We start from the raw sequence: 21,854 nt of genomic DNA on the forward strand, positions 1-21,854 counted from the left end.
GAATTTTATAACATTTCGGAAAATCCAATCGCCGTATCGACACTTTTCGTGTTACCGGCTCGAAACTTTAATCAGAAGTTAGACGAGTTAGGATTGTTAGGATTTATAGATAAAAGTTTAAATTAGATTTCGGGGAATTTCACGCTAGAACTACCAGTCAACATGACCGGTTTCGATTTGCTTCGCAATTATGAATATCTTGGAAGTATCTAATATTCGAAATGATCTTGAAAATAAATAGTTCCACTTGAATATGAGAATGAATATCCGAAGAAACCGAGAGTAATCTATTGATACCGTTTTTATTATTACATATTAATCGTATTAAATGCTCGGTAGTTCTAGTGTCGAGAGAATTGTTTTCGCCCCAGCAATGAAATCTTTAACGAGTGAAAGGAAATTTATATTTTAGTTTTATTTTCGAATATTCTGTTTTGTGTTTGGTGAAATAGAGAATTTGAGTTTGAAGGTTTGTTTTAATTATTAGGGGATGTGCATCGGGAATTGTAATTGTAATTTTTATTTACGGAGATTGCGGTGATGTTTTGGTGTTTTTATCCTTGTTTCGTAGGAGAGACGTGAGTAACTTTCAGGATCATTTAGATTTACGAAATTTTTGTGACTGTCAGGCAACAAGAAGTTTGGTAATACATTCAGGGCTTCCAAGATTTGCAGCGCTCCCGAGACTTTCGTGTTTCCCAGGCCATCACGGCTCGGATAACATTCGAAATAATTTTAAACTTCGCGCTGTTCTGATTTCTGCGGAACTTCCTGTTAAAACTCGTTGAGGACTCCTTACAAGGGGCCGTGGCAGAGTGTCAATCGTTAATTCCGATAAAGCTTCACGCGGAGCTGGCTCGCTGGGAAATATTACGCCTGTTACTTCTTCGTATCGAAACTCCCTATCAAACGGATAAAAATAACACTCCTCCAGCAGCGGAGAATTTATTTCTACAAATACCCTGCAAAGTTTCACCTCTGAAGTGAAAATCTAAATGAGCAATTTCCGTGCATTCAAATCACGACTCAAATTTGAATTTAAATGTTGGTTTAAAATTTATGAGTTCAAGGAAAACGTTGATAAAAGGTTTTTCAAATTTACCGACTTCCAGCGAAATTTCTAGTGAAGTCTCGATCCAATTTTTCGAGTAAATCATTTCTAGATTTTTGGTTCTCCTCCAGTACTGAAAATCTGAAGCACTTTTCGTGAAATATTTTATTAGAGAAAGTTAAATTTGTCGAGTTATGAATACTAAATGATTCATTTATGAATTTTTAAAATATAAAACAGTCTTTTACCAAATGTTTCGTTACAACAGCCATAGTTGTTGTAAATCGAACGAGTAACTCAGGACGAATCGGAAGATTAAATTTATTGACGTGGAATACTATAATAAGGACCAGAGCCGTTTCTCGGATGCAAACTGGGCGAAATCACATTCATTTCCGAACGGATCGCCCCAAGGAGAGCCTTGAAAAATTCCGGAGCACGTGATAAAAGTTTCACGGCCGCTTCAAACTCGGGACGCGCGTCGTCGTTGGTGGTCGAACCTTATCTGTCAATGGTTAAACCCGGAGATTACGGACAACAGAAATGAAATACAGTAGAACACTCGGCTGTCGAGTTAACTGTTTGCCCCCGGGAGGCAAACTTTCAGTTGTCATTTACCTTGACCCAGTAAAATTATAAAATTTGATATTAAATTTGGAAAGAATAAAAATAAAATAGTTCCTTATGTCAGTTGCAAAAAGCTGCATTAATATTTCATCAGAAAATAATGAATGAATGTTACTTGGGAAAAATTTTCTCGGGTGTGAAAGGTTAGTTAGACGACTTTCTTAAGGTCACATGCATCTCTTACTCAAAATTCTTCCTTCGTACATTGTTCTCAGAAATTAAATAATAAACATTGGAAGGTAATTAACAAACAAATAAATTATATTTTATTTTACACTAAAAGTACCGAGCAGTTACATTGACTTTTTGAAATTTCTCTATGGGAATCCGAAGAGTGTATCTATCGAGACTAATTGATTTACAATTCAGTTTGCATATTGCTAAATCAAATTCTTTATAACGTTGAATGCAGCACAATTTTAAAGAGTAGAATACACAAAATGGAAAAAATATAATATTGAATCGTTTCATTGAATTGCACTGTGATTATTGCACGTTCATCTAGTCGAATGTGACCGCATTAGATAGTATTATTTATAATACAGTAATGTTTTCAATGAATCATCGTTTAATTCACCACTCGATTGGTGCATCAAAATTGTAAAATTTCGTATTTAACATTAAGTCTTGAGTAATCTGTCGTTACGTGAAATGTGGAAATAAAATACCATTGTTTCCCTTATTTTGTGAATAGATTCCTCGTTAAGTTAATTTTAAAAAAATGTCATCTATATCTCATAAAAATAAATTGAATATTTCTAGTGACAAATTTTTTGAGTGCAAAGGGTTAATATTGCGAAGAAAAGGAATCTGTAATGAGTCATTTTGACCCGTCTAGTAGTTTTAGCGTTAATATCCTGAACGATCCAGATGGCGAAAAATATTGATCCAGTTAACGGAGATTCTACCGTACTTCGAAAAGCCCGCGCGACGTCCGCGGATTACGTCTCGAGTCTTTGCGCGCCGTTTAGGTTGTCGAGCTTCGAATTAATTACCGCGGTCTAATTAATCAACGTCGCCTGTAGCCCGCGCGAGAGCCGAATCCGACGACATTCTAAATGACAATATCATTGAATACATGATTTTACATGGCTTGCGGCAAACGGAATGACTGACATTTGGGCAAACTATTTTAAGCAGGAGAAAATAGAAGTTTCGTAAATGAATAGTGTGGTTTGTTTTAGAAATTGAATTATATATTCATCACTCGGAATCTTGAGAGTTCGTCGAAGATAATTAAATTAACGAGATTGAAAGAGAACGTATATTCATAATCTTGTTTCGTAAATCCAGGCGATAGTGGACTTTTAACATTAGATTTATGAAACTCGATATTGGACGGAGATTGAATACTTTAAACACAATTTCGTAACAATTTAAGTCGGCTTTCATTGATGCAATTATGCGAATTCACATTGTAATTTTCTGTTCTTGACGCACTAAATTCCGCGATCTATATGAACAAACATGTAGTTTTTTGGGAACGATAGAATAAAATGTAAAATAAGTGTCTGTAAATCTAGCGTTGATATTGAAATATGGATGTTTGCGTTCTTCCATCTCTGTTATAGAAAGAGTGAGAGAATTTATGGAGAGTTTGATATCCTCGATTCAATTATTTCAAGATCAATTCAATGCAGCATGCATCAGGTTTTATTTTCAACGTGTAAGAATTAATCGAATACAGGAAATGGAACTTCTTCCGTATTGCTCTGAGGAAACATTCTGAATACTTTCCAATACTTCCTTTTTGATTTTCATAGAGCGTTCTGGCGAGAGGTGCACAAGGAACCGAACGTTCAGGTGGATTTCGCGCATATATGAAAATAAACAGCAAAACTGACGCAACATCAAACATTCAAGAGGATATGAATGAATAATAAGGTGAGGGATTAAAACACAGTCGATTCGAATTATTGATGCAAATCCCGGAATAACGAAGACCCACGTCAACGCCAGTTAACCAAACATTCAATATTAAATCAACGAACCTTCGCTTATCCCATCGAACCTCTCCACTAAACACTGATTTCCAAATTTCCATGCATTCGTGAAAAATTCGAAAGTGCGTGGCCGCATAGAATGCACACGACACAAAGGAATATATAAAATTCCCAAAGTGAAGTTCAATGTTATAATAATGATTATCACCTTCCATAATCTTATTTCCACACTTATAATCAGAATTTCCTAAAAATCAACTACGTACACATGCTACTCAAGATTCACAAATCTTCAAAAATTTCAATTAGAAATTCATTGTTCAAACATTTTCCGCCCAATAATTCCTACCAATATTATAAAAAAGAGAACGAAATTGAACGCAATTCGAATCGAATTCTCCCCGAATAAAAGGCGCGGAAACCGTGTCCGAGGCGCTGGAATTTCCCAAAACACCGGCAAAAAGCTTTATTATCAATCTCAGCGTTCCGTTCCGACTGCTCGATGGAAAATCGAATTGCATATTATTCGCGGAGACGCGGGAGGTCGATATTCCCGTGCGAAGGCAGCCGTTTCGAGATTCGGTACGCGGCGCGTCTGGAAAAAGCGAGAAGAACCGCTGAACGGAGAAAGACAGAGTCGAAAAAAAAGAGGAAACAAAAACGGAAAAAAAAGGAAGCGAGCGAAAAACTGCGAGCGGTAGAGAGGCAATTAATAGTAACAGCTGGAATTACGAGCAATTCGAAAAGCTGTGTACAAACAACGCGAACGAGCTTTCGAAAGCTTACACGTCCCGCGCGCGCGATAACGATATCGGCGCCGATACCCGGCGCTGCCGACACGCCGATTTACACGACGTCGCTGTCGCAGTTGTAAATTCGTTAATTAACTAAGGTAATTGCCCCTGTAGCTCGGTAATGCGTTCGGCATCGAACGGCCTGCGACACGCGTCGGGGTGCATTTATACTGTCCGTTCAGGCGAGTAACGTTTCAGTTTAAGCAAATATTCTTGTGAGCGTTGTATGTTTATCGTTCGACGGATAAATGATCTATTTATTATCTTATTTATGATTTATTATTATTACATAATAAACCGTTTAGATATTATAAGTCACTATACTGGCTTTTGTAAATATCTTTTCGAACGGTTCGCTACTGTAGTGGCTCAGTTCCTTGGCTGTCATTGCTACGTACACGCAGGATTGTATTTATTAACACTAAAACTACCGGATGGGTCGAATCAACTCACCTCAGAACTTTCATTTTGAAAGGACTTGAACGACATTGCGTTAGAAAGATTTTCTATTAAATCCACGTATCTGCGCAGATACAAGACTAGCCCTTCGAATCTCAGGACACGTGTCCTAATTTTTATGAAAAGCTGGAAATAAGTCACTCCGATTGCTCGGTAGCTTTAGTGTTAAGTAGCTAACGTGTTTCGTGGGATTTCTATTATTTCGTCCGGCAGCGTTTCGTTGGATGGCGGGCAAGAATCTATATTGCACGGGAGTGTACGGCTTATATATTTAACATCAAGCTCTCATTGCCACCCGAAAATTCTCGAAACGCAATACAACTAAATTACACACTACCCCAAGTAACTTTTCGATTCCGATTTCCTAAAATTCACGACTTCCGATTCATTAATCGCCGGACACGGCGGAACACTGGGAAACCCTGACTGCACAAAGGAACAATGTCGACGCAGCATCCGGCCGATTAAATTAACCGAGTTCGAGGAATTCCCGGATCTGCTTTGTGTCCAATTAATTACGAAAACTTTTCCGGCGGAAGACGGACGTCTCGTTTCTTTTCGGTCCGGCCGGTGGACGACGAGAAAGTTGCAACACGCTCGCTCAACGGTTTCGCCGATCGACCGCGGGCGGATGCCTTAGCAGGAAAATTTAGAAGCTATAAAAGAAAATTTACAGCCGCGCGTCAGAAGTTTCGCGCGGAAAATATTGATCGGACGCTGTCGGCCCGTGGTTGAGGGGCTTGCGAGGCCGGACGGGCAGAGCCAAAATGGCCCGTGAATTATTAATTAATAGAGCGGTGGCTAAGAAACGCGGCAAGTTCGCGGCGGAAAGGGAAATACAAGGCGAACGGGGAATGCAGTTCCGCGAACTTTCGATGAAAAATAGACTCCCACGGACAGCTAATCCTCCGGCTGATAGCGGTGGCTCCCGGAACCACCTTCGTCTCGATATTGAATTCTTTATCCGTGAATTTCCTGCGTAACTTTCATCAACTTTCACGAACGACATCGGATTCCGGCTGAAACGAGTGTCGGAAATCATCGGTACCAAGGTGTCGCGCTGTCTCGTTTTTGGCAGTATCAAAGTGGATCGTTTTAATCAATGTGTACTGTTAGGTAATAGCTTTACTAATGGAGTATTTGGGATTTGTTAAGTATAATATTTCTTTGTGATTTATACAGGCTGTTTATTATATTATTCTAATATAGAAGTTAGTGTGGGATTTTCTGTAGAAGTGATATTAATATTTAGTATTGTTTTGAAACTATTAAATATAGTTCTTTGGCATTCTTGTGTTAACGAGATTTATAATTAAACATTGAATTCTCTATTGTTAGAAGATCAATAAGGAAACAGTATTGACTAATTTAATATTCAAAGGTTGGAATGCTGAACTTTGGTATATAGATGTTGTTTCGAATTTAGTTAAAATCGGACACTTGCGGAGACATGTTTGGTCTGGGGTTAATTAAAGAATTTCAGTTTGCATGCTATTATTGCGGAGCTTCAGTCGACGCGGACAATCAGGCCATTTAAATATTCAGGGAACAATTAAACCGCGGAAAGAATGGACAATCATGACAATTCGATTGTCGGCTAATCGTTCTTCCCCGGGGTAACGACGTTCAGAACGCGATTCTTAATTTTCGGGAGCACTTTAAGTGTTTACCGGGGAGCCGAGTAACGGTTAACAATAATACCAGTTTAATTAGACCCGCGCTCCGCCGCAGGACAGTTGACTTTTCTTTCCGTTTTAGGCGGAACGGGGCCCTTTCGCTCGAACGCGACCGAAACCCGGCGAAACTTTTCGACGACCGAACACCACCAGTTTCCAGAGGCGGGCCGCCGCCGCGCCGCGCCGTGCCACCTCCCCAAACAACTTTCCTTGATTAATTCCTGTAATTTTATTTGTCCCAAAACGCGGTCCTTTTGTCATGCGCCGTTACATTGTTCCGCGAACTTCGAATTTACGTTCCCCATTAACCACCGCGCCGAGCGTAAAAACTTCATTAAGGCGGTAGTTGCCAAAGAGTTGGCGGACGAGGAACTTCTGAGGTAGATACCATCAAAGGCTACCAAAACAGATTATCGGGGCAAGAGTTTGTCGAACGATCGCCAACAAAGGTAAATAAGAATAGTAGATAATTTGGAATTATCAGAAGTTTCACGGGTATATAAGCTTCGAGTATTTCAATCGGAAGGAACCGTTCATGTTCTACAGATGCATTTTGAAAATATTCTATATCCTTCAATTGAGTAACAGGTATACAAATTTGAAAGAAAACAATCAGTAGAATAGATGTCAAAATTTGAGAAAGAAAACAATCATTTCTCGTAAAAGGTCACTTCCATCTCTCAACACTACAAGAAGAGAGTGAAGAATTCTACTCAACAATATCAACATCCATCATCAATCCTTCATTCACAAGTCATTAAACTTTTTCCAACAATTCCATCTTACCGCTCCACCCTCTAATACAATTCCATCGATCCAAAGATACACAACTAATCACATTGCTACCATTAAAGATGCTCTCTCTCCATTAAAGACCATAACAAAAGCCTCGAATTAAAGTCGAAAACCAGAACCTTCTCCATTAGTAGCCACGCGGTAACAAGTTTCCTCGTTGATCCTCCAATTTACCCTATCAAACCGCATCAAGCTCCACCCACCGTAGACCGTGCACCGTCTCCGAGCTGATTCCACCATGACGGCGCACGACGAAGAAGGGAAACAGAAGGGTGGCCAGCGACGGCGATGTGGGACGGCAGCGAAATTAGAAAAGTCCTCGGCAAGCTTGTTCGAAATCCGTGCGGCCGCGTATTCGCCCTCTCCAAGCCGCCGCCGCCGCCGCCGCCGCCGCCGCCGACGTCGCCACGGTAATGTATGCGCGCAATCCGGCCGGCTGGCCAGACCGGGCCGCCGCTGGATGAACCGGCACCACCGGGAGAGAGAGTTGGTTTTCCGGAAACATATTCTATGCATACATGCATGTTCAACACCTGCGAAGCACCGAGCACCGTCCGGCCAGGATGTGAAATTACGGCATTTAAATAATTTCATTTAATCTTTGCCCATACCATCCCTCTTCCAGCCCTGTGACTTGCCTATACGCTCGCGTTCCTCTCGTCGTTGCTTGGTCAAACCCTGTGTCTTTTTCTATCTTTGTGCGTGTTGTCTCTCTTTATTACTCGTCCTATTATTGTCTTCTCTGTACCTTGTATCTCTTGCTGTTTGCGCTATCTTTTGTCACGGTGATCTCTCACTCTCCATTATTTTGTTTGTTTTGTCGTTCTTTTGTACGGTATATTAATTTCTCTTGTATCTCGTTTGCTCTTTATAATATTTTCTCTGTATCCTGGTTCTCTGTTGCTCTTTTTATATCTCTCCATGTCTTTCTTCCTCTGCTTAACGCTTATTCTACATCCTATCATATATCTCCCTCTCTTTTTCCCTCGAACTCCCTCCTCGTACTTTCCTTTACATTCAACCTTCTACCGACTTTTATGCCCTCTCTCTCCCTGTACCGTTCATTCATATTTTCTCCGTTCCCCCCTCTCTTCCTCGTAAACTCTACATTCTTTCACGTTCCCCTCCTCCATTACCTATATTCTCTCTACCGTTCCACGTCTGCCCACTCTGTTCTCCCCACATTTCATTCCTCGTTTCCTCTCTTTCTGCGTTTCGTTCTCTATCTTCCTCCTCCGTCGATCTCCCTTGCCCTCTCTTTCCACTCTTCGTCACTCGCCATTCCCTCTTTCCCAGTTCCATCCGTTCCCGGACCGGCCACGTTCTTGGCGATTCCAGTTCGACGGCCGAAATATTTTCACCGTGTAATTTCGCGGTCGGCCGGGGTAACGATGGAAACTACGGGACGACGGCCGTGGAAACACCTTTCCGCGTTCGTTACTTGGCTCGTTTCACGGGGATTAGCCGGCAAGCCGATTTTCCCTCTGCCTGGCGATGGATCGGAAAAATGGCCGGAATTCCGAAGTCCCGGCGCGGCGCCCCGCGATGTTGGTCGGCTCCCGATTGCGAGCGACCCACCTCCTCGCTAGGTCTTATAGGTGTTCGACGAGCGGCTGCTCGGAAAAAGCGGCTGATGAAATTTTTCGGCTGGATAATGGACGACGAAGAACTTTTCGCATGTGCTTAAGAGTTGAGCTGGTAATTCGTGAAGATAAAACAATTTCCTGGTGCTATAATGCTTTGATACTTGACAGTGTCACTTTCTGTCGTTGATAATAGTCTAGTATCGATCATTTTTTAAATACATCAATACCGACGCCCAATGTTCACTTAATATTTAGTTAATACTATTTACAATACTAAACATAATATTTGTGATCCTTAAACTCAGGACTTAATAAGAAAATAATATTAAATATTATATTCAATATTACAATCATTTTTCTAATCAATTCTAGTATTCCTTGACTCTTCAGCACTTAATTTTCAATTACCCACACACCAATCGCGAATATTAACCTATATTCCACTCTCCAATTCCAAACGCAAACCAATCCCCAACACACAACCCTTTTCACCGAAGGAGACCGATGTTTCCCGTTTCCGCCATTATCGCGCGAAAGGGTAACACTTAAAAATTCCCGATCATCCTCTCCGACGCCTCGTCCCGCGGGACCCCCGCCGACCATCGCCTTCCCTGGAAACCGTGCCGAGCCTTAAGTCAGCACACTTGCATTCAGCGCGAAGTGATAAAGATGGAAAGTGGCCGGCATTTGCATGTTTATTCCACTTCTTTAATTCCAACCGGCCTCACGGTGAGAGTCGACTGCGCCGTTTCCATCCGGAAAATATATACGAAAGAGAAACCCTCCCCCTTGGCTCGTTTCGCCGTTCCTCTCCCACCTCCTGCGCAACCCCGCCGACGGTTTTCTCTCTCCGTTCTTTCGCCATCCGAATGTTGGTCACCATCTGCTTTACTCCCTGCAATTCCGACGCGAGAGATTCGGGATATTGCAGCGCCGTTTTGCATGTGAAAATTAGCGAGCAACAGCTCGGCAACCGGAACCGGAACCGGAACGGAGAAATACCGTAGACGTCGAACACGGATCATAATAATTCTTCGGGCGCTAATCGTTTATGTGTAACGATATTCTTTGTGACTCGAAGAATTTCATTCGTGACATTTCGTTAGGATTTGTTGGATTTAATGTTGCATTTCCAGAGACATTAGAAAGTGTTTTGTATAAATGATCGCATCTAAGGTTTATTTAATACTTTGCGCTCGGGAGTCTTTGGCTAGAAATATTCAACATCTTCCGATAAGTTATAAGCGACATTCTTTGAGACGAACTGAGTGTTAGAACATACGTAAGTTAAGAAACAAAGTAACTGTTACTATATTTCACGTGTCTATGGATTATGTAGAATTCAATATTCTGTATAAGGCTTCACAATTTCGGTACATCAAATCGAATGGTGATTTAGAGTTACATTTAAAGTGCAAAGGGTTAAGGATTCATTTACAGAAACATGAATTTCTGTAAATATTGGAAAAATAAACGAGTTCCATCTAGTCTTTCCAATTATTCTATCCTCTCCTTTGTGTCGATATTGACGGTCAGAATGATGAATTACATTAACGCCCTTCACACACGAAAATTCGATCATAGTCGAACTATATTGTTCAAAGCTTCCACGCGAATATTTCCATTTCGATTTGAATACGAATCGATCCAAGGTAATTCTATTCGTCCGAAGCATAATTATCATTTTCCTAGTCCTCCAATTCGTTTCTTCATATTGAAGCTTACACTCGCTACTCTCTTTGGATCTCTTAAAATTGCAATGCACCTCGCAAAATATTAAACAATGGCCCACTAAAGGAACAGTCGGCGTCGCTAAACATTCATGAACGATAAACGGGAGAAGCCACTGTATGTACATGTTTCACAATTCGACGGAAGCTACGCCGAAACATCACGGAATTTTCCGTTTCCCCGCAACGGAACAAATTCCCTTTCGTAATCTATGCGCACGAAGTTTACGATGCTCGTAAAAGAAGTGCATTTTCATTTCTTAGAAAAAACAAAAGAAATGTCTACGACAGGGGGTTGAGCGGACGGTAACGTTGTTCGCTCCGTCGAATTAAATATGGCGGCCGTGCCGCGTTCAGATTCACCGGGATCATTCGAAAAGCGTTCACCTTATTTCATGCATCCACGGTCCACGAATATTCCTCGCGCTGCTCGAATATTCATTTGCTTCTATTATTCATGGGCTCGCCCTACTTTCTCACTTTTCCGAACTCTTGTTACATCCAGCGCGACGGACTCGGCCGCGGATCGCATGCATTCCCAAACACCGAACGGAATATTTGTATCCGTGTTCGAACGAATTCGGAATCCCCGATATTAACACGGAAATATTTCGATTATTTCTATAATGCGCCACTTTCACTCGAAGGGAAAGGGTATATTCGATGGTTCGCCGTTCGACGTTGATGCAGGGGCGAAGTTCTTTGACGAAACGGAACTTGTGAATGAAATTCGCGAGGGTAAACGTTGAGTTTGAGTAATTCGTGGAGCTTGTATTAAGGTATGGATTAATTAGTAAATCAAGGTTCGAAGTATAGACGTGTCTTCTTCGATTATTTCTAAATTAGGCATTTTTGAAATGTATAATGAACTGTAATTTATTTCAATGTTTCGTGTATCTTCTGTCGCGAGTATCTTGTGTCAATATTTCAACTGCATGTTCGAACGAAGAATTAATCGATTAATGAATAGGTTCCAGCAAGATCTGTAACGATTCGGCCAATAACGATTGAGTGGATCCAGATTCATGCGATCCCACGAATCTCGTGTAACACGCTCGACTAAATTCAATTATTTATCTGCATAACAGCGTCGTCGCGAGGCACGTGGTCAGGTCTCACTCTGTTTGGCAAATTGGTAACATTCTCGAAATTCTACCCCGAAACGGCGTTTAGGAACGCATAGTTCGCATAACCGTGCGAATTTTGTCATGGTCAACTGCGTTCCGGAGAGAGTGCTCCTGAGTTCGTAAAGGGGATCTGTTTTCAGACGTGACGACACACGATCATGATTCCACGTATATCACTACCGGATTCCAGATGAACCGGCCATCTGATAGCCTCGGAGTTTACGAGTCGAGTGCATCGTTGCGTCGACATAGTTAACGGTAAGGAACTACTACCGACATTGTAACACAATGCTTTCACGAAGAATTTCTAAAATACTTTTAACATTCATGCAGCGGTGATGCATCGTTCTTCAATATCTCTTATTCAATAAGAATATTTTTGTAAGTTCGAATTCTAAATTTATAGAATGCAGAAATACTTTTTTATTCTCAACCTTTTACACTCCAATGGCCACATCGATGCATTATAAGATTTAATATTTAATATTGAGCTTTGTATAATGGATCAATACCTGAAATATTGAAACAAAGAAAACTGTTCTCTTTACTCTGTGTACGATTCGTCGTCAAGTTCTTTTCATAACATGTTTGTATCTTATCAGAAAATGTTGAATATTTCTAGTGAAATACTTTTGGAGTGCAGGGAGTTAAAATTCATTTCTAGATAACGAATAAATAATTAATGCTAGAATTAAACTTTGTCTATATAATTTGATATATATTTATTGAAGATCGATTGATGATTGCTATTGTCATTGTTTCTCGTAAAAGTATCTTCTTGTTATTGATATTAGACCGTTTAGAATCACTTCCGAGTGCAACATGAAATTCAAACGAAAGATTCAATTAAATTTGAATTACAGATTGAAGTTTAACTCGAAGATACCAACGCACCATTGTACGTCTCATTATTAACTCAGCTCCGGCGTTCATTAAATAATTGCGAAAGTTCCATCGTCGAGCGTTCAAAGTAAAGTTCAAAGTAATACGGCCGGCGCACGCGAACGCGAAATATAGAGCACGCACGTCTCGCCGTGTCGCGGGCGAACATGTTAATATAGGCTGTGAATATTCTAAAATGCTCTAGTGACATTCTTTCCCGACCCGATTTGCGCGTTCGTATTTCTTCTTCGAGAACACAGGTTCGAGCGAAAGGTCTGATGGCGTCATAACGCGCGCCGGAAGATATAATAGCGCACCCTGGAAACAGACGTAAATAATCTGAAATGCCAGTGAAATGTTAACGCTGCTTGGAAAATTTCTGCTTCGTTCCGTCTCTATTCACTCAACAATGGCATACAGAATATTTCTCTATCTCACGCATTCTGTTTGTAATCTCCCCCAACGCTCTATATATTCTTTTGTGATTCCAATTGTTGTCGCAGACACATCCGCTCACGACACGATAACGTGTGCTCCAAACGCGAGCAATTATTCTCCGCTTCCCCCTCGGCCTCTCGTATTTTCATCCACTTAGCGCACAACTAATTAATAAACTGTAGACAAACACGGACCGCAAGAGCTAAAGAGAATTTAATGCTCTTTTTTGTCTTAGAATCCACTCCACCTTTACAATAATCTCCAAATTAACCGATCGAATCTGATTTCGGTTTTAATGAAATTTCCAACACCGGCTCGAACTCGAGATTACAATTAACCTCGAACTAACTAACATCTCGCAATATCAACAACTCACAGATTCCACGCCATCAAAAGGGAACGACAAAAAATGGCTATATTCTCGTTTCACATTAATACCATTAACCGAAACAATTGCACAATAGCAACTCGCACAATATCTCCGTAAACAAGATTAATAGATCCCCATCTTCGTCCCCCTCGTCAACTGTATCCACGAAAACAGGAGCAGCGGCGAGTGGTCCGAGTGGTCCACATTCAAGCAAAAAGAAAGAGGCGAACGGAACAAAAGGGGAGGAGGAAAATTAATAGAACAAACGATTATAATATTAGAACCCGGGGATCGCGGTGAAGACAACTGGAAGGATTATAAAGCGTGACGGTCTTGTCCGTTCTTCCCCGAAACCAGGCCAGCCGGCATTTATTTGTTCCGGCGGATAACGGAGCCGCGATTGTTGCATCTCATTCAGGGATTTATAGAATAAACCCCCTTTCATCGCGCAACGAGAACTGCTTCGCTCGCGAAGAACGCGGTTAATAAGTTCGAAACGAGCCGGTCTTTCGAAACCTACATACATATCCCCCCCCCACCCCCGGCACACCTGTCTGAAAAATTCATTTTCGCCGGACCGGTGAATGGGGGTAGTGACACGGACAAGACAATCCCATTATGCACCGTTGAGGGAAAAAGAACATCGCATTCTGTTTGAAGGGCCTGGCCTCTTCTTTATTTATATCCCGGTTGCATCGGCTCCGCGGTGCACAATGAGATTAAGCTTCATTGTTGCTTCGAGAAAATAACGCTGACTACTTGACTTCAGAGAATGTTGTTTTCCGTTGCCTTGAGGGTCGCGATAGGGGCGTGGCGTAAATTATGTAGGCGCAGTGATAGGTTTCGGTGGTTTATATTAATTGAGGAGGTGATGATGTGAGGTGATGATTGAGTTTTTGATTTTTTCAGCTCTTCGTCGTTATATTTTTGATCTTCGAAGTCTTCACTGGGGAAGTTTCGATTTTTGGAGATTCTACTGGTAAATTCTTGATCTTTGAAGCATTATTAAATTTTTGAATCTTGCAGTGTTAAACTTTCCACCGTTGGAACTTCTGTCGACAAATTTTTGACCTTTGAAGCTCCTAATACCGAATGTTTGATTTCTAAAGCTTCTACTGTTAACAATTTTCGATCTTCTGAACGAAATCTTAGACCTGCGAATCTTCAGCTACAATAAAGTCGACTCGATAACCATGGAACAAGATTGAAACGTTGAGATTGCTAGCTAAAATAGTACGTATAACACAATATCTAATATAATATAACAAGGTTATTTCCGTGAAACGAAAAGTCAATCAAATATTCTTCCCGTCGCGGCACTTGAAATTTACTAATTGCATTGTCTATAACATAGCACTTACTGAATCAGATATAATACAATGGATATAGTATCAGCGTCGATTTTCCACGTAGGAAACGAACTGTTTTATACAAAGAGACTGTTCGTATTAATCGTTAATTTACCAACGTAAAAGCGATGAAGCCGTCAAAGGGGACTTGCACGGTATCACAGGATTACATCGAGGAAATATCGAAAACACGCTCGACGAGAGAGTTCCGAGTACCGATGTTATTTACATGCAATTACTTTTAATTATTGTCTGTCCCTTGTTCGTTAATCTCTTCTTCTTTTTCCCTCCGCCTCCCTTTCCTCCTATTTTTCTCGCTCGCCCGTAACGTTAATTGTCGATTTCAATGTTAACGTTCGTCGAGGAGGTGATTTTATTACGGCTCCTCTCCGTCGTTCGTTTCGCATCGGGATTATGCAATTGACGGCGTCCCGGTGCATCGTCGATGAAACATTTTTTGCCGTCTTTCGCAGTCGACGGTTACGCGGATAGAGCGTTGCTCGATGTTAACCGATTCACCAGGCTATTTCTGAAATATTCGACACTGGTAATCTTTTTCGTGCGCGGGAAACTCGTGTCCATTCGATCAACGATTTCACTGACTTTGTGCTCGACGGGTCTGTTATTAAAATCGAATACCTCCGCGCATTTCGAAATTCCATTTGTTCATCAAGTCGTGACGCCTGAAATTTATGCTCGAGCGGGAGTTCCCGCGCGACAATAAGGATATTATTCTCGTACAATCGTGAAAATATCATTTCGCTAATCTCAAATTTGTTAATTAGAAACAACGGGTTCGGAATCAAACTTATAATCTATTCTAATCCAGACAACCATAATATTTCTAATACTTCTACAGAATCTCGTGTTCGTTTATTAAAAAACTTGAATTGAAAATTCGATAATATAAAAATACAATAATTAATATTCCTCAGAGGTCCGAATCAATTATAAATACATGAAATCCATTTGATAATTACAATTTACGAATTGCAATTATTCTGTCTCGCTGTAACTTCAATTTTTATACGAAACATAATTAAAGACAGCAAACATTAAATACCATTAACAAGTGCCATCGTCTATCTTCCTCAATTTCCCATTCAACCTTGGAAGTTCGCCCCTCATGGAAAAAAACTACTACACGCGAGAGCGTTCATCGATTCGAATAACTCGCGCGAGGCGTCTAAAGTGGCGCGCCCTTAAATGAAAATATTTTTAATTAACTCCCTTATTTACGGGCTAAGTAAAATCCCCACTTAGTCGGGTCGTTCGTGGCGCATTTAACAAGTGTATCATTAAGTCCCGCCGGATATGTCAGGGAGGGAAGAGCCCCGGAGGCTGTCGCCGCGCTCTTCTCGCGGCAGAAATTTCATTTTCACTTCGGAATAGTGCTTCCACGGGCTGGAAAAGTGCTCTCCAAGTACTGGAGCAGGCCTGGCAATGCTACCAGTTGCGTACAACCAAGGCGAAAAGACGAGAAGCTTCCCGAAGACCGACTTAATCCGGCCGCTGGAAAAGTTCCGTGGTATTGAAGCTTTTTCGTTCTCACTTCGTCGAATATTCCCATCGACTCCGTCCTCCCCAATCTACCGTCCTAACCCACACCCGAAAATATTCTTCCCTTTCACGGTTTGCTCCACTGGTGGATCGAACCTGTTCGAGGATCTGCTATTCTTTACACTTCGACTGGGGTTTTCATCTGTTCTAGAAGCAATAGAGAACAATGTTATAGAGTATATTGAATTATACAGTTCTTAGAAGGATTGGCAACTGAAATATAATTAGAACTCGGAAGTAATCAACGAGTTAAGATGTAATTTCGAAGTACGATTCCAAGGGACATAAAAGATTAGTTAGTTTCTTTTCAATTACGAAGATATCGAGTTCGTCAATAATTTCAAAAAGTCGAGACAAGTTGTTTCTGTAAGAATTTTGAACTTTATGTAAGAGATCACATTCGAGTTGTCTGTCAACTGAACTGTGCGGATTGCTTGAAATGACGTTGCAAGCAAAAATAATCGTCTTCTCGATTGACTACATTAATTTCAAATGAAACGTCCCCAATTCGCTATCACCTTTTTCCTATGGATCCGCCGTAGTTAACACATTGTGTACTGGCTAATTTTCAGAAAACTGAACTGTGCGAATGGCGATTTCCACTGAGATCAATTTATACCACTATACATACAGAAACTCAGATATCGTATCGCTATGTAATATATCTTAAATAGATAATCAATTCGAATCAAATTGAACACATCGCGTATGGGTTAATTCTTAGAAAAATGGCCGATTTTTCAATGTGATCAACTTATAAGTTCGTGATATATCACTATGCAAAATATTCAAATATCTTATTATTTTCTCATAAGTGTCAAACAAGTAATCACTTCTAATAACATTTAATACCCTTTTAAATGGTGTGGTAGTTAGAAATGATACGAAGGTTTAAATAAAAACGAGATTTCCCGTTTCCCGTACGCAACGTGTTAATATTCTCTGAAATACTGTGGTAATTAGCAAAGTTCCACAGCTAACTGTCTTCATATAAAAACCAGATTTCTCGTAACCAGTGTTAACATTTCATAAAACGTCCAAACGATAGTATCGAACATTCCCTAACCATCCAACCATCGCAAACACCGAAACGCTCGTTTTCGGCGTAGGTCGCTCCCCGACCGCAGCCTCCGTCTAAAACATTAATTTCATTCGCATTCTCCGTTACATCAGTCACGTACCTACGACCAGGCTACATCAACATCCATTCTTCCCTCGTCTTATTTACCCCCGGCAATATTGACTCTGCAACAAATTATATTCCTGCGTCGAATGCCGTGCCTCCGCTTCATATCTTCCATTCCAGTTTCCCGTTTATATACATTGTATCGCGTATATACACGTGTACATACATATACCCGACAAGAGAAAGAAAGATGGATAGATAGCGATGTAGTCGGGCCGAAAGTGGGAAAGATATAGAGAGAGAGAGGAGAACGGCGGCGAAGTCTAAAGCGATATTTTTCTCGAGACCAGCCTCGAGCTGAAATCAAGGATATGCAGTATACGTATGGATAGACGACGGAAGATGGCTACAGACATATATCTCCGCGAAGGGAGTCAGTTATTGGTTGTAAAACGGCCGGGCCATCTGTCCTTGATATGAAACCTCGGTGCACCCCAAAAATCCACTCCTGACCTCCCCCATCGATGGGGGGTAATAAGTCACAGCGGTCGTTGCACCAGTGTACCAGCTGACAGAAAAATTCCGAATGAAGAGGATTTATGATGATCCTTCTGACCTCGTCGATTCTATGCACTTTGGAGGACGCGAGGGATTCTCTTGGGTAAATAAGCGAATTTATGGAATTTTGAGGTTGTTTTCTGAGAAAGTTTGAGAACGAGGGAGAGTGTTTTGTTGAATGTTGTAATAAAGGTGTGTTTTATGTTAAATCTCTAGAGATGTTAATAATGAAACTAACAGACGGTTAAAATGACCCATTTCTGGTTTTTCTCTTCTTGAAATTAACACGTTGAGCGCCATGGGGGTCACCGGTGATTCCCAACCAAACTGAATTACTAGTTCACTCGGTTGAACGATGATCATTTGAAAACGTTACTGTATTATAGTAATGCTTTAATTATTGATTATTAGAAAGATAACAGATGTTTCTCTAGGGATCAATTCTAATTCTAATTAAAAGAAAGATTCTAATTAAAGAAACTAATTTAGCAATACGCGAACTAAATTGCAAACCAATTAAAGCTTGAACAGACGCACTCTTGGAGTTTCTATGCAGGATTTTCGAAAAGTCAATTTAACTGGTCGATAGTTTTACAGTTTCACTTAACGCTAAAGCTGCCGAGCAATTAGAGTGATTTATTTCCAAGCTTTTGTCAAAATTAGAACAATCCGTTTCTTGAGATTCGAATGGTCTCTTGTATCTGTGCAAATGCGCGAATTTAATTGAAAATCTTTCGCTAAAACGCCTTCGTGGCTTGAATACTTGCAAGATACTTCATCAAATTATGAAGTCGGTCAATTTGACTCGTCCGATGGTTTGTGTTAAAATTTCGTCGAAACGAATGCGAATGAAAATTCTTCCACATCATCCTCACCCCGCGTCGGATGATTCCGCTCGTGACGACTCTAGCCGGGACATAAATCGCCGAGGACGGGGACGTTGATCAGTTCCCGTGATGGCGGGTCGGTGGCTGCGCGGAGAGCCTCCTAATTTTCTTAATTTTAAGTTACGAGGCAATCGAGTGGCTCGTGGCGCCGGCACGAATTTTTTAATCTCGCCTGCCCCGGGCGGGAACGGGGTCGCAGTTTTTATTAAAAATAAGCCGTGGCGCCGATACGGTCGTGCGAGCCCGGAGAGTCTTAAGTTCACCGTCGGCCCCGCCATGCGAGCCAGCTGCCACAAGAGAAACAGTGCCGTATATACCTCGGTTAAGAACCGGCGTTCGTCGGAAGCGGTCGGAATTTTCTGCTCACCGTTCGAATTCGTTCTCACGCGTTGAATTTCACCCCCGCCGATTCGAAATTCGATTTTCGGGGATCTCGGGTGAACTATCGTCGATCGGGGACTGGGGTTTATTATTTCCGAAATGGTTTCGCGAGGCTTGCGAGGTAGAAACGTAGAAAAGACGGCAATAGCGTAAAATAAATTAGATAGGAAAATTATTTTCGAAATGGTTCTGCGAGGTTTACGAAGTGGGAATCCTAGGGAAGAGGTTAGTTAGCGAAATGAAGTAAATTAGAAAGGAGAATGTTAGAACGAGGAACGAATGATTCTCTTCTCGATAATTCTTACGCGAGCTTCGAACACGCATTTTCTTAGTATTATTAAGTTTCTTTATCTTCTTTCTAGTTACTCAAGTTCTCAATTTCTCAAGGATATCTTAGGAAACTTGGAAAACATGAAAGATTGCCGTTATGGTACAAACTTCCTTCGTTTCAATGTTCCAATCACGAAGATAACGCAAGAAGCAGGGTAGGATTAGTAAAACAAGCGCGGAGAACTCAACTAATCTGACTCAACTAATTGATCTGAAGATACTAAGCATCGTTTCAACTATACACAATTCAAGCAAAGATTAATTCAATAATCGATTCTACTCATGGTGTCATGAACTATTTACGAGTAGCTGTTCAACGCGTTTGCTAATTCTTCAACGAATATAGGCCAGGTACGAACGAGATTCTAAGCCATCAAGGCCAGGGTGTAACGAATTTCTATAATCGTCCCGGAATATCATCTCCCGGCGAAACTTTTCCAATATTAACCTCCCCCGCTTAGCCGTCCGTCCGTGCCGTCTGGGCCGCAATTCAGCGGCAAAGGCGCGACAAAGATTTATTCTCGGCGAAGAAGTCCGTCCCGATATCTCATTATTCCGCGAAGCGGCGCGGCGGCGGTGTCGAAGACACGGAGTTGCTCCGTCTAACTTAACGCAATCGATCGTGAAATCCTCGAATATTAATGGAAATTAACTCGCGCGCCGATTAGTTTCTCTTTCTGCAGACGGCTTCCAGCCCCGATTACACGGCCGATTACTTCGCCCGCTAACTTGGAAAATTGATGAAAATTCCTTTACACGTCGACCCCGAACGACCCCGGACCGACGCGGATTATTCGGTAATTCGCGAGCAACTCGGTATTAACCCTTTGCGCTCGGAAGTATTTCGTCAGAAATACTTAACATTTTCTAACTAGACAGAAGATGACATTCTTTTAAATGAACTCGAAGAGGGATCACAAGTAAATTGAGAAACAAAGCTTTTTTATCCCAATATTGCACGCGCCGATGCATTATACACGGTTCAATGTTAAATGTCAAATTTTATAATTTTTCTGCATCAAATCAAGTGGTGACTGAGAGTCACCTCTCGACTGCAAAGGGTTAAGTCGTCTCGTTGTTTGGATGTGAACAGCACAATGGAATTTATCCACATTTTCAGGTATGTTCGATTGGAGGGATTTGTCGGTGGTTTGATAATGTCATTTAATGCTCAGTTTCATTTAATATTTAAAAGTGAAGGAATGATGTTGGAACGTACCCGAGATTCCGTCGTAGGTCCACCAATTGTTCCAATCGGCCTCGGATCCTGTAAAATGGTAAGATATATTGTTAATACGTTACTTTCGAATCTCAATAATAATATTACACTATATAAGTTACTTTTCAAAAATTGAAAAGCATTCAATAATCATACAGTTTAAACTTTCAGAAAATCGACGCGATCGATTAATGTTTCGTCGTTCGTCGTTCAAACTTCATTTCAACTTTCCCAAGTGAATTACATGATCTTACAAAATATACTAATACAATAATCTCATATGCCATTTTGCCCGTGAAATCACGCGAACGAAACTTGAAATCCCTTCAACCATGGTACCCAACGAATGTCTCTAAAGAGTCACGGATCAACAAAAAGGTTCGACGATCGTCTCCATTAATCTCCTCAAAATCACAACTTCTCTTTTGCGCGAAACCCCGCGAACGCGACGATTGTTTTAATTAAACCGGGCGAACCCGGAGCCTTTAAGGGGACAGAGCGCAGCCTCGTTAAAGCAGGAAGGAGCGGCGTATCGCGGAGGAGGGCCGATAAATAAGCGCGGCGTTCCGAAGGATCGTAGAAATCGTAATAACGCTTTACGGCCGCGAATAAAATACGAAAGCCCGTAATCGTCGTCGGCACGGTATCTGAAAAATTCGCGAGAACCCCCGTCGCAGCGGCTGGCGTCGTTAAACCGGGGTTGGCCGACGTCTGGGAGCTGGAGAGCGTAACAACGCGAGTAAACTCATAGTCGTTCGAGGCCTTCGGGTGAGACTCTTGTCTGGTAGGAATATTTTTCTTAACATTTCGACATCGTCGCATCTGGTTTCATTAAGAGATCAACTGACGCTAGACTGCATCCTCTGTTTTATTTTATTTTAACCGATTCAGCTTGCTGGACCTGTTGGCCTTGATCAATTTATCAGTCTGTGTGAAAGTAAAGTGTTGCTATGACTTGTGTTTGAG

The 21,854-nt window shown here is 41.3% G+C and overlaps 1 protein-coding gene across 2 annotated transcripts in view; it reads right to left on the minus strand.

The window, feature by feature from the left end:
- Window positions 1-21,854, minus strand: part of CARPA (Carbonic anhydrase-related protein A) — a 248,319-nt gene that overhangs the window by 89,930 nt on the left and 136,535 nt on the right. For both annotated transcript variants that reach the window (XM_031994020.2, XM_031994019.2), the window contains exon 2: window positions 20,889-20,936. In XM_031994020.2, coding sequence (XP_031849880.1) covers window positions 20,889-20,936 — 48 coding nt within the window. The remainder of the gene's footprint in view (window positions 1-20,888; window positions 20,937-21,854) is intronic.

This window comes from Nomia melanderi, chromosome 4 (assembly GCF_051020985.1).
Source record: "Nomia melanderi isolate GNS246 chromosome 4, iyNomMela1, whole genome shotgun sequence".
In the NCBI taxonomy this organism is placed as follows: domain Eukaryota; kingdom Metazoa; phylum Arthropoda; class Insecta; order Hymenoptera; family Halictidae; genus Nomia; species Nomia melanderi.